Source organism: Pleurodeles waltl, chromosome 9 (assembly GCF_031143425.1).
Source record: "Pleurodeles waltl isolate 20211129_DDA chromosome 9, aPleWal1.hap1.20221129, whole genome shotgun sequence".
Classification (NCBI taxonomy): domain Eukaryota; kingdom Metazoa; phylum Chordata; class Amphibia; order Caudata; family Salamandridae; genus Pleurodeles; species Pleurodeles waltl.
Genome location: NC_090448.1, coordinates 613,631,388 through 613,645,656, shown reverse-complemented (window position 1 = coordinate 613,645,656; position 14,269 = coordinate 613,631,388). Strand labels below are relative to the sequence as shown.

Below are 14,269 nucleotides of genomic sequence, written 5' to 3'. Positions count from 1 at the left end.
GCAACTTGACTGGCTGAGTCGCCTATAAACAAAAATGCTGTCATCCCTAAACCAGCAACCTGGCCTAAGAACGAGAGTCCAACTAGGAAAGAACCGGTAAGCAGCCTAGATTATGAGTTGAGGGAAGCTTATGCTTATGTTTTAGCCCCACAATAAAACTCATGTAAGGCCCAATGCATGTGGGCAGCTGAGCATCGAAAGTAGGCCCAGAAGTGGGGAGATAGTGCACTGCTTCCCAATAATGAGTGCTAGTGTCAGACTTCCATGTTTCCAAAATGCCATTGGGAAAATCTGTCTTAGATCTCATGTAACATGAAGTACCAAAGATAATATGAAAAACCTGATCTTAAGACCAAAGCCACCTAAAACACAGGAATCCAATGAAGAAACCATGAATTGCCACAATATACACCTGCGTAAAAAACAGAAATGGGACGAACCACACTCCGGAATTAGCAACATTTGACAAAATGAAAAAAAAATTGTTGCATAAGGAATGGAGTGAGAGCGGGGGCAAGTGCTAAACAAAGACACCCACATACGACCATGCGTCAAAACTGAGACTCTTGAAGACAGCTGGTGGACTACACCCGCATGTCATGTGGCTTTTTTTTTTTTTTTTTTACCAAATTTTGGAAAGGCAAAAATTATATTTAATACACAAGTTCATTAAGACTCGTGTAAAGGGCCTTTTTTTCAGCATTCAAATGAGCATTTATTTCTCTTAGGTGCTGATAGATCAGAAAAGCAGAACACATTTTAATACGTATTTGAAACATGATCATCACCACACGGGGTCTGTTAATTATGAGGAAGAATATAGTCCAGAAAGGATATAGAAAAAAGTTCCAAACAAGAACATGCTCTACAGTCAACCACAGAGAAGTCAAAGGGATTTATGACATGGAAGTAGAGATTGCTAGCACAGTCACATTATAAAAGGTGGACCATGAGCTTTTCTTCAGAAAGATAGAAGCAAAAGGCTTGTTGCGCTGAGGAAGTTTAATTTATATCCATATACACAAACAACAACTAAATGGACAGGGCTATAACTATTGCCTAACCATGTTCTGAGGTGGAATAATAAATACTCTTTTGCATCCTCTTCACAGCACTTTCCAGACCCTCCTACAAACTCATGTCTATATTGGCAGGTACATCTTACGTAGTAATAGCAGAAGCACCACTGTGCATATATTGTCTATAGAGCCCTTTCTATAACTCGTCACTGGTTCCAATTCTTAGAAGAAACTGCTTAATTTCTTATCTGTAAAATCAATGAGGGATCATTTGACTCGTGCATGTTTTGTAGGCTCTCTTTTCCAGATGCTAGGAAGACCAGCCTTTAATTAAGCTAGGTAAACTACAAGCTTGGCACGGAGCGAATAGACTGGAAAATTATGAAGATGCCTTGCGTTGCGTTGCATCGCTTGGGCAGTCTGAGTTGCTCTCTGCTGATGGAGTGCTGTTCTCTGGACAACTTCATCAGACTCACTTTCAACTTATGCAAATATGCAAAAAAAGGTAATGGAAAAAGGTCATCTAATACTTAGGGCAGTGGCGGAGCGAAGCAAAAATTTAAACAAATTGTTACATCCAACCTAAATTATCATTTTCTAAGAAAATCATAAGTTGACATTTAAACTGTGACAACAGTCCTTCAGCAGTACTATGACAGTCGTTCAGTCGGTCTCTTTGCATGCTGTCTTTCATCAGATGGAAATTTAGCATAATTTGACCTTGGAATAGTATTTCTGAAGGCAGAAACTAACCTGTCAGTTCCTAGAGATGATTCATCAGATAGCGTAGGGTATAAAATAAATTCACTGGTGTCAGGTGAATCAACTTCTTGATTGGTTAGCATGTCTTCAGAAGAGATGCTACTTGAGGATTCGGAGTCATGTAAAATACTGCATGTACCTGCCGCATTCTGCATCTACAAAAAAATTCAAAGTAGATAACTTTAAACAATATAAATTCCCACAAAAGCAACTAAGAAAAATGGTGTTTATCTTAACCTACCTCAAAAAGGACTTTCCACCATAGGTGTGAGAATAATTAATCTTGGCTGCAAAGCTCGAAGTCTGAACACTACTATAGCAAAAACAGGATTAATCTCCAGTAGCAAAGTTTTGGACAGCGAATATCAGAAGCTACAAGCCCCGACTACCAAGGGCACTTCTGACAGCAGGGAATCATGGCACTGGCTCCCAATGGCTTTGGAAAATGACGTGTTTTACTCGCTCCTGGAGTTAGTGGGTAAAATGGCATACACTGAGAATTCCTTGCCACTTTAAATCAAACCCTTAGTTTGGGTTTATGTAAGACTGCGTGGTTGGAAAAAGCGGAAACAGCCCATGGGTCTACCCTTACACTCCCCCCCCCCCCCCACCATCATTCGTGATAACAAAAACACCACACATTATTTGGTGAGGAAAAACTGTTGAAAGCTTATTGATTAAATTGATACAGAGGTATGTTTAACGGCGATCTGGTGTTCACTGATGTTTCAAACTAATAGCAATATTAATCATAAACCGGGGCAGCCCAACACCTATCTGGAACCAGAGGCATCTGAATAATAATGGAAACAAGTGTTCCAGATTCGTACTGTGATGAAAAATTCCAAATACCAAGAGAGCAATTCATGATTCAAGAAGCAGGCACAAAAACCAATAATTGTATGGAACTCACAAGAAATTACAGCTTCTATAAATAAGTGCTTGTGCTCTAGTGACCACACTGTGAAAGGACATAAGCCCGTGTTTAGGGTATATGATACAATGCAACAATGTATATCCATCAGAATATATGAGTTTGCGCAAAGGATGGGTCCCTGACATTAAGAAACCACAGCAACTCATTGACATTGCTCTCCTATCCTAAAGATTCAACAGTTTCGATCAGCATGAGTGATGGGTCCATCCGTAGGAGAAAAGTGAAGCAAGAGGGGAATCTGTAAAGGGCAGGCGGAAGGTGTGAGGGCAAGAAAGATGGAGGACAAGGAATAAACAAGCGTTGGCAAAGGCAATAGATCTCACCTATTCAAATATGTTTTAGTCATGTTGTACACCAGTGTGGCTGCTGTTTAGCATGACTAAATATTAGTGACGTGGAGTGGAGTGAGATAGACAGGAGTGGGGTAGACTGGGGTGGAGTGGAATAGGGTAGATTGGGGTACAGTGGGGTGGGGTAGAACGGAGTGGAGGGGGTAGAGTGGGGTTGAATGGAGTGGGGTGGATTGTGGTAGATTGAATTGGGGTAGACGGGTGGAGTGGAGTAGAATAAGGTAGATTGAACTGGGGAAGAATGGATTGGAGTGCAGTAGATTGGGGAAGAGTCCAGGGCAGTGACTGAGATAGACCGAAGTGTGGTAGATTAGAGAGGGGTAGATTAAAGTGGAGTGGGGTCGATTAGGGTGGAGTGGGGGAGACTGGAGTGAGACAGGAGGTGGGGAGATTGGAGTGACATAGGAGAAGGAAGCCTGGAGTAAAGTGAGGTGGATCAGAGTTGGTTGGAGTGGAGATGGATAGAGTGGTATGGGGTAGATTGGGACGGGGTGGGGTAGACTGGAGTGGGGTACACTGAGTTAGGGTTGGGTAAATTGGAGTGAAGCAGGCTGGTGAGGATTAGGTTGAGTAGATTGGTGTAGGGCAGATTGTATAGAGTATACTGGTGTGGAGTAGCTTGGAGTGGAGTGGGGTAAGGTAGACTGGAGTGGGGTGGATTTACGTGAAGTGGATTAGATTTGAGTGGCATGTGGTAATTTGAAGTGGAGTGGGGTAGATTGGGTAGAGTGGAATGGAATGTGGTAGACTGGGGTAGAAGTTGGATAGACTGCGGTGGAGTCAAGATTGGAGCTGAGTGAGATAGACTGGGGAAGAGTGGAGTGGGGGAGATTAGATTGGAGAGGGGTCGATTGGGTGGATTAGAGTAGGGTAGAATGGAGTGGGGTAGAGTGAAGTGGGGTAGAATGAAGAGGGATGATTGATATGGCATGGCTTGTATTGGGGTAAATTGGAGTGGAGTGAGGTAGACTGAGTGGGGTAAATTGATGAGGGATGATTGAAGTGGGATAGATCAGGGTGGGATAGATTAGATTGGAGTGGAGTAGATTGGAGTGGAGTGGGTTTGAATTGGGTAGAGTGGAGTGTGGTAGGCTGGACTGGGATAAACTAGGGGAGTGGGATTTATTGGAGTGGTGTGCTGTGGGGTAGATTGGAGTGGGGTAGAGAGGGGTAGAGTGAGGTAGTGTGTGTGAGGTAGTTTGGAGTAGGGTAGAATGAACTGGGGTAACTTGGGGGTGGAGTGGGGTAGATCAGAGTGAGGTAAATCGGGTAGAGTGGAGTGAGATATTCTGAGGTAGATTGGAGAAGTATGGGGTAGATTGGGGAAGAGTTGAGTGCAGTGGATTGGGGTAGAGTGGAGTGGGTTAGACAAGTGGAGAGGGGTAGATTGGAGTGAAGTGGGGAACACTGGAGTGGGGTAGGTTGGTATTAGATAGATAGGAGTCAGGTAGATTGGAGTGGTGTGGAGCCGACCGGAACAGAGTAGTTAGGAGCAGGGTAGATGGTGTTGGCTAGTTTGGGGTGAAGTGGGGTAGGGTAGACTGGGGTGGGGTGGAGTGGAGTGGGTTAGATTGGACTAGAGTGGGGAAGATTCAAGTGGCATGTGGTAGATTAGATTGGAGTGGGGTAGACTGGCTAGAGTGGAAGGGAGTGTGGTAGATTGGGGCAGGGTGGAGCATGTGAACTGAAGTGGATCGAGAGAAGGGAGGTAGACAAGGGGTAGAGTTAGATTAGATTGGAGTGGGGTAGACTGGCTAGAGTGGAAGGAAGTGTGGTAGATTGGGGCAGAGTGGAGTAGAGCAGGTGAACTGAAGTGGATCGAGTGGAGGGAGGTAGACAAGGGGTAGAGTGGAGTGGGGTAGATCAGAGTGGAGTGGGAGGAGCAGTGAACTGGGGTGGAGTGGAGGGAGATAGATTGGGGAAAGTGGAGTGGGATAGACTAGAGTGGAGAGTAGTGGGGTAGATTAGGATGGGGTACAGTGAGGTGCATTGGGTGGATTTAAGTGGGGTAAACTGAAATGGAGTGGGGTAGAGTGAAGAGGAATGACTGGAGTGGGGTAGTTTGGAGTGGGGTGGATTGGAATGGAGTAGATGGGGTAGAATGGACTGGGATAGATTGGAGTAGGGTAGATTGGGGTAGTGTGGGTGGGTAGACTGGAGTAGAGTGGGATAGATTTGAGAGGAGCGTGGTAGATTGGAGTGGGGTAGATCTGGGTGGAGTGTGGTGTGGTAGAGAGGAGTGGGGTATATTGGAGTGTGGTAGATTGGGGTGGGGGAGTGTCAGAACTGAGTGGAGAGGGAGTTGGATAGATTGCAGTGGAGTGGGGTACATTGGTATAGAGTGAGGTAAGTTGAAGGGGGTTAGAGCGGAGTGGGGTAGATTGGAGTGGAGTGGGTTGTAATGAGGTACACTGGAGTGGGGTGAATTGGGGTAGATTGGAGTAGACTGGGGTAGATTTGAGTGGGGTAGACTGAAGTGGGATGCGGTTGATTGGGTTAGATTGAGTGGGGTGGTGCAGTGTGGAGTACGCATGGTGTGGTAGCACACTGCCATTACAGAAACGCATTTCAATTGAAATGACCATTACCCATGCATTCAAATGTGGTTTTACTTCACGTAAGCAATGTGTGCAAATGTCATCACCAAGTATACTGATGTGTTTTGATCGTATTCAAACATTTGTTTCACCCACACTTCAGAATTATAAAGAAAATTAGCTTCATTTGTACTAATTATGATACATTCTGAAACACAAGCACAGTTCATCATTTGGTGTGTGCTAGAAAAAAATTAGCATTGGACTGCTTCTTTCTTAAATGGGTACTTAGCAGGATTGTCACATCAAATCTCTCACTTTGAAGTCAGAGAAAGGAAAATAAACATCAAGCTCCCTAGAAGAGAGAGCCTAGCATTTTACCTCTGTCTTTGAATGCATAGTAAATGTGACAAGATAAGAAAATTTAAAAGCCTGTTTACAGAAGGCAAATTTGTGAAAGACTACAGTAAACACAGTTTAGACAACGAAAGGGACAGACTGAACTTGGAGAGCCTAGGGCAAATAAAGACAACAAATAGAAAGCCAGAAAGCGTGAGTTACAAACCACAAAGCCAATGGTAATCAACAAGCGGAATGCGTTCCTAGGTCAAGTTCTGAAAGTCCGCAAGATGTCTTTAGCAAACCAGGCAGCTGTGCTGTCTAGTTGGCTGCAACCTAAAAATCGTCCTGCACGAGTGACCCAAACCATTCCCACTCCAGGATGAAGTTACTCACTTACAGAAAGGTCCAGAGGGAACAAAATTAAAAGAAGGGACCAAATTAGAATGAATCTAAAACCACAGACAGGGAATGTTTGTGGACAAGGGAAAGATAACTCGGACTGGAACTAACAAGTTGTAGATCATGGAATTGAGGTAGAGGCAAGGCAGGCACTTCTGGCTTGTTATCCTCATTTTCCAGTGACACATGGGACAACAAAGTGATGGGGGCTTACACGTGATATAGCTGGGGACATGACTTGGACCTGGTAGGATGTATATGTATATTCTACACTTTACTAAGACAGCTAAGGGGTCTGCAAAGGGTGTAGACAGCACTATGCATGTTGTCATGTCCACAGTAAGTAAACACAAACAAAGGGAAATCAGCATCTTATGCAACTATCACAATGCCCTTCGTAAGACTCCATCTGCAAAATACACTGCCTCTCAGCCCAGTTCACAAAGTACATTGCAACTGCTTTGAAGGGATGAATATTTTCTTATTGTTAATAACACTGTTGCACCAGTTAGGATTTTAGAGATATTTGTACTTGCTTTTGATTATTAAATATAGTTGCCATTTTATGATTGTATTGTTTAATCATTTCAGTGTGGTCAACAGAAAAAGTGTAATTGGAGCAGGAGGGGATCAGTTTGCCCAGTTCACAAAATGCATCTATGAGCATGTGAAGCATTAAAGATGTAGTCCTGCTTCAAATACCCATAAAAGCAGTTCACAGAGTTACAATCATGAATCAAATGCCTTGCCAAATCTATACCCCTTGTAGCTCGCCACCATCAGATGTTTGAGTGGCAAGGGTGAACTGAAGGAAAAAGGAGAATATCAACCACAAAAAAGGGGGAAAATTGGAAATCTAAGAAAGGGCACAGGGAAGAAATGCAAATATAAAAGCACACCTACAAAAGGTTAAGTCTCTTTAAGTTCAGTAATATTACACCCACATCTATTTCAGTAGTACTACAGCCAAAACATTCCCAAATATATTCAAGCCAAACATGGATTCATGCATTTCACATGGACACTCACAGATACTGAAAGCAAATCACACAGATATCAATAGAGGCAGGTAATAAAACTACAAACAGGAAGCCAACATGTTATCAAACAACAAGTATATTTTTCCACTGAAAAATACAAAGGTGATAGGGACCAGAAAGTTAGGAAATAGATTTTTTTTTTTAAATCATAGAAATTCATTTAAAAACCAAAGGTTACAGGGACGCTATAGTTAGGTTCACATTTTACTCGCACAAAACCACCGAAATTCATCGTTATAGTTATCTAAATTAACTGTAACTCTTGCCCTAAGGTAACTATAACTTGCGCCCTCTCCACGCTCAATAATTTTACTCTTATGTTACAGTGATATTAGCAGTGATGTCATAGAAAATGTCATCAGACATGTAATATCTGGGGTAATTAGCAGTGCATGGTAAGTTACGAAATTCGAATTAATAGGAGGTGAGAGTGCACAGATAGCTGGTGCCACTCAATGAGTGGTAACGATGGGGTAGATTCATCTCAACCCTCCATAAACCACGTGTCTGGTTTTCTGACTGGGGACGAGAAGGGTGATCAAATAAATGTTGGACATATACTCTCCCACGAAGAGACTGGTGTAAACAGGAACATGTGCAATTCCTTTTTTAATCTTTGTGAATTGCTGAAAGAACGTTATGAAGTACTATAAAGCACTCCAAGTGCTGACACCTGCCAAAGAAACCAGGAAGGCGCACAGCACATGCTGCCGGCCCAGAGACAGATGTTGGACTGGAAATGTTGTCTGGGGGTCTCGGGTGGGAGCTTTTCCAAGATCGGCCTCAGTGCTACCTAATGGAACAAGTCATCTGACAGCCTCCTGGTTTCTAGCGCTTGCTGTGATTTATTCTCTCGTCTTTGGTGATCTCTTGTTGGTGACCATTACCTGGAAATGTCCCTGAAATGTAAAGCAGTTTAACATACATATGTCTAATAGGAGAATATTTTAGCAAACAAGAAGACAGAGCAAACGAAAACATGCATGCAAGTGGGGTTGGCTTCTTTTTTATTTTATTTTTTGCAGCAGATTAGTGAATCCGCCACGATTTCGCTGCTTTTTAAAAAAAATGCTTTTTTACCGTGGCGGAGGACCCCAGCACCATGGCTAGAGGGACAGGGTATTCCTACCTTGTTCCTTTATCTTTTTGTTTGGGACTCAGCTGAGTCAGAGTCCCAAAATAGCTGCCAACACTTCAGGGTTGAAGTGTGGGCAGCCAATCAGATCTCTGCATGACATTGGGAGGGCTTGTTAAGCGTTTGAGCCTCTAGACATACAATTAGTTTTTTTGGGACTCAAACACTACTGAACGACTTACACTGAATAACATAAAGGTTGCTTTCTGGGCCAAGAGCTACCTTCTATCCAAATGTGGTGTAATTCCTTTCAGTGGTTTGGGCTAGTTGTATTCAAAATCCCTATGGGAAACTGCATGGGGAAAAACTGCTTTGAAACCACCCTTGTCTTCGGCCCCTACTTGATGGATCACCCCAAAACTTTCAAGACAGCTGCGCAAGTGACTGTCGCACTAATTTTGAAATTATTAGCAAAACAAAAAAAGCTTTTGTTTTGGCAATAATTTTGGTGCCGCTTGATAAATCTTCCTAAAATTTTCAAAACTTATATGACAGTCGGTTCAGATGCTGACTTGAAAGTTTCGGGGTGATCCATCAAGCAGGAGCCGAGAAAAAGGGGGTGTCCAAAATGCATTTTCCCCAAGCATTTTCTCATAGGGTCTTTAGACCCGTCAACAGCCCAAACCCGTGAACGGAATTACACCAAATTTGGCAGAAAGCTCCTGGTGCCTTTTGTGATTTGATGTAATGTGTTAAATAGTTTCAGATATATTAAAGGTTAAAAAAATATAGATATCTAGGGACCCGGATCCTCCATGGATCCAAATGTCCCCGTGCTGCTATCCGATTGGCTGCCAACATTTCGGCAAGGAAATGTTTGTATCCATTTTGGGACTGTGCTTGGGAGCAACTGGGCCAAGTATACCTTCTGCACTTGACTCTCAGTGGTAGCTATGAAAGAGCGTCAAAAGCTCCCTCGGAGGGGGAAAGTGTAAATACAGATCAGTGAACACAGCTCATACATCAAAGTGCGCTCAGCAATGTCCATAAATCAAAGTCCAGTCAAATACTTGTCTTTGAATGAAATGGAAGTATTTTATTTCTAACTCTGAACATTCAAAAAAAATAACGACATTCCTAAGCAATAACACAATCCTCTTGAGGTTGGGGCACTAGTGTTTATCCTGCAATTGCCTTTCCCACTCTTCCTTGTAACGTCGTTGCAGGAGTCAGCCTTCCACAAATGAGGGAAATTTGATCTTCCAGCTCTAGACCGGAGCTAAGAGATGGTGTGACGTCTTCCTCGGCGTCCTCCACAGTCTTTGGGGGTCAGTCAGGGGCAGATCCCGCTGGTCATAGCCTCTACATTTTTCCAGGCAACGGCCTGAACTGTTGACAGTTACTACTGACAATCCCTCCTCACATATGGGGTTGCCACACCATCGAAGGGCAAAGCACAGACTCCTCTGTTGCAACTACCCACACCACAATGGCCCATTGCAGGATACAGGGTTGCTGTGAAGAGGTACACAAGTCTTTAGCATGCTTGCCACAAATCACTTCAGCGGTGCCCTCCTCTGGCATACAGGGTCACCTCAATCATTCAGTATGGGCTTGGAATTACCGGCACATCGCTTGATGCATGACTCAGTCCACAGCAGCCTTCTCCTGGCAAATCGGGTTCACCAAAACAACACTGCACACTGCACAATGACACAATCAGTGCAAAGCAATATCACCACACCTCGCACAGGGAGTCCTCTCGGTGAAGCTCGCCACTAGATCTTGGTCCCTACAACGCTCTCCGTGTCCTTACAGGGGACACTGGGCTTCAAAAGCAGGCTGGGGCTCCAGAGCAGGAGATGTAGGTTTCCCTGGGTGAAGCCCCCTCACGCAGCAGGGAGTCTAGCAGGCCTTGGTCCCCAAGCCTGGTGACAGGGCAAAAGTCTTGCAGAGCTTTCACTTTTCACACAGCCCGTCTGGCTGCCTGGCATAAGACCAGTTTTGAGGGTCTCAATCTCCCCTTTTTATAGTCCATTTCCAGACACCAAATGTGATTTAGGGTCTGAGTCTTTGAAGTTTTATGTTATGGCTCTGCTTCTTTTGAAGTGTACACTCATCTTTCACTTTTTTCCTTTTGAAAGGATGTCTGTCACAGCAGGAGAAACTCCTACATTCACAGCCCCAAAATAGAGGCCATGGAAGTGACTAGAGTTCATGCCTTGATGGCTGCCCCAATGATATGTGCATCAAAAGGTTAAGCCTGGGCTCCCAGCTCATTCTTTATGACTCTGTTATAAGCCCCATGTCCTTCCTGAGATGTGTCCAGGCCCCTTCCTTGTGATCTATCACTGAACTGAAGAGCACCCTTTTGAAATGGAAGAGTCTTTCCCCCGTAACAACAGTGTGTCCGACCCAGTTCACAGGAATGCAGCAATATACAAATCCGTGTTGGGGAGATTCCTCTACTCCCCCTGTCTTCATCAGGCTGGCCTGGGATTCCCAAAATGGAACCCATGATCCACCATGTAATGAACCATTAACGGCACACTAGCATTCACTATGCATACACAGCACGCACCTTGTCTAGCATTGGTACCTCCATGTATTGTGCCATCAAAGACATACATTCAGCACACTCATTCAATCTGCGTACACTATTTAGTACGGTTGCCTTTCTGTATTGTGCAAGGGTGTGTTTTTGCAAACACACACACCGCCAACACACCCGCACTCACCAAGGGCCCACTGCACAACACTTGACTATTTATGTATTATGCTTCACACAAGCATACCTACACCCAGCTCATGCTTATCTTAGTGCACGCATAGCACTACATCTCTCATGTAATATACTCCACACAGGCATACACTCATTCAGTACATGCATTAACCATACATGTACTGCACAGTACTGTTCTATCCCTGTACTTTACCCTTCCCAGACACACGTACATCCATCGCAAAGCCACTACACCTGAGCTGCGCAATACTCAACAACTACCCGATGTTGGTCAAGAGTGAGTTAAGAACATAGCAGCGTAACTTTAAAAAGGTGAGATAGCCTGTAGACCTTCCTCCAGTGACACAAGGTAAAAAGGGCCTGTTCACTCCTAATGATCACTATATGGTAGGCTGCCCCTACTGTGCTTGTACTGCTTAGCTCTTGTTCAAGGTGGTAGCTTTCCAACACTATGAGGGAAGCGATTTTGGGGCCCCACAGTCCAACAAGGCTGAAAGCCATGAGACAGGCCTATTACATGGCGCACACACATGAGCTGTGTTTGTCTATGAGAACAAAAATCTGCTTCAGGGATCCAGACAACAGTACAGTTGGGAGCTCAGTGCAGAGGTACACATATTTTATCATGCAGAGGACTTATGCTTTTTGAGTTTTGACATAAACCCGTTCAGTAGTGTTTGAGAAATTAAAGTTCAAAATCTCGGTTTGTCTGAATGGTTAAGTTTCAAGGGGCTCGCAAGAGTCCTGTGGTCACGTGAATCAAAAAATAAAGCTGTCTTTTTGGCTGAGGGAGCTTTTTACTTGAGAGATCTTTAACTGGTTTTGTTAGTTTAAAACGATAAGTCTCAACTGACATCATAACCTAATTATAATGTCCCTTTAACATTTGGGTTTTTTTTCCACTGAATTTGAACTTTTTTTTTTTTTTTTTTAAATGTGAATTAACGTATTACCGTACTTAATTATAACAATTTAATCTTTCTTTGTTCAGTGAGTATATATATTTATATACATATATAAATATATATATATATATACACACACATATACACACACACAAGATTTTTTTCATTAGTTGTGCAGGATGAGATTCCTGAGCAAATAGTTCACAATTTCCACTTTCTGGGAACCAAGCACCCCATTGTAGCGCTTAACTATTAGAGTAGCAAAGTAGAGCATTTCAAGGCTTACACAGGGCAGTGGTGTAGGCTAGCACGCAACAATAACACAAAACGTTTGTCCAGTCTGCTCTTTTTCTTTAGAAAAGGAAAAATATATTATTACACAAACTACTAAAAACTACGGATTAAATTACAAATGTATACATAAAGCAGCTAGAAATACCTTGATGACACTCTGAAAATCACATTGAACCCCTAATGAGTCATGGTCCTCAAAATCACAATACCATCACCACACCTAATCCCACTCCATCTGCGCACACACACACAAAGATATGGTATCAAAATATTGGGAGTATCACTTTAAATAAAACAGGCTATTGGCTTTGTCATGGGCTCAACACATCAATATATAAGGCAACCCTATTGGTTTTATCAAAGGGGCACCACATCAAAATATAAGCCTATTGGCTTTGTCAGAGGTTCACCACATTAAAATAAAGTAATAACCACATGTTGAAAATAATCTTCATTTCACTATAATCAATACACATCTACAATTGCAATTATTGACAAAAAAAGCATTCCACATTATTCAGGAATCACTGTCAGTATTATACTATCAATAAAGCATTTGACATTAACAATCTGTGCCTGTCTTTTTTATACACTTTCAAGCCACATAAAATGCAGCCATGGAAATCAGCCTCCTGAAAACGAAAACGCTCCAGTGTTTGGAGAGCTTAAAATAATGATTAAAGTCATTGGGGGAGGCGGGGGCTCATAAATTTGGTGATCTCAGTAACATAATGGTTAGTTCTCACTACTAGGTCTGGTTGGGCCACATTGGAAGATCCTGGGCTCATTTTATCCTTGGTGGTGAGCTCTAACCACCAGGAGAAGCACCAACAGGAAGCCTCACCTCAAAAACGGAGTACTTTGAATGGAAATGGATTCACTAGCTCCATGCGCCAGCTTTCCTCCTGGTCTGTTATGCTCGCTCCTCTTGCTCCGATGCAGAAGTCCAGATTTTCCCCTATCTGATTCTAAGAGTATGTAAGCAGGGCAGCCTCACTGGCCCTTAGAGAGATCTACTTGCCCTGGGGTCAACTGAGGGTAGAGTTTAGTCCTTTAGGGCATCAGGGGGCTTGTCCTTCGAGTTGTTCATGGCTGCCGCCACAGTTGCAGTCCCAGTGTCCAGTGTCCAAAAGCAGAAAGCACTCTCTCTTTCTTGTGAAAGTTTTTAAATGGAGGAGGATGGGTCTAGAAGAAAGACATCCCTGGCCAATGTAGGATGCCACAAACTCTATACAAGTCTCAAACCTCCTACAGAGCATGCTGGGACAGTTCAAAAAGTGACTGGTCACATGTCCACAGGGATCATCAGCTCTAACCCTAGCTGACATCACTATCAGGGTTTTTCCACCCCCAAACCTTCAAAAAGGAGACATCTCCTGCATTTGCTTCAGTTGTCTGGGCTCCCTCCTTTGTTCAGTGGGCCTGGGCTGTCCCAGCTCTGATAGAGTATGACATTTAATTAACAGATGCAGATTTTTCTCCCTACCCCTTCCTCCTCAGGAGCTGAGAGGGGCACTGTTAATTACTCTTTTTACGTGGGGAGATCTTTGTTCCCTCTGGGAAGTAATTAACTTCATCAAACAGGATGATAAAAGGTCTGGACTTTGATCCTGAACTGAGCCAGAGAAATAAGAAAATTCTGGACGACCCATAAGGTGCCCATGTATAGTCTTGGGACCTGCGTAATGACACTGGGTACACGTGTTTCACCCCAGTTTCATACCTCATGGGCATCTGAAGATATAAGGGTAGCAAAAGTGCACTCTAAGGCAGATTTCTCTCTATATGATTAACACAGTAAACCATCCTGGCTTTACCTATGAGTGCCCACTAATATAAGCCCTAACCCCAGGTCAACATCTACTC

The 14,269-nt window shown here is 43.4% G+C and overlaps 1 protein-coding gene across 1 annotated transcript in view; it reads right to left on the bottom strand.

Moving 5' to 3' along the window:
• Positions 1 to 14,269, bottom strand: part of WDR62 (WD repeat domain 62) — a gene marked incomplete at its 5' end in the record, with an annotated part of 926,258 nt that overhangs the window by 481,179 nt on the left and 430,810 nt on the right. The window contains one exon of the mRNA XM_069207611.1: positions 1,773 to 1,936. Within this exon, the coding sequence (XP_069063712.1) occupies positions 1,773 to 1,936 (164 nt within the window). The remainder of the gene's footprint in view (positions 1 to 1,772; positions 1,937 to 14,269) is intronic.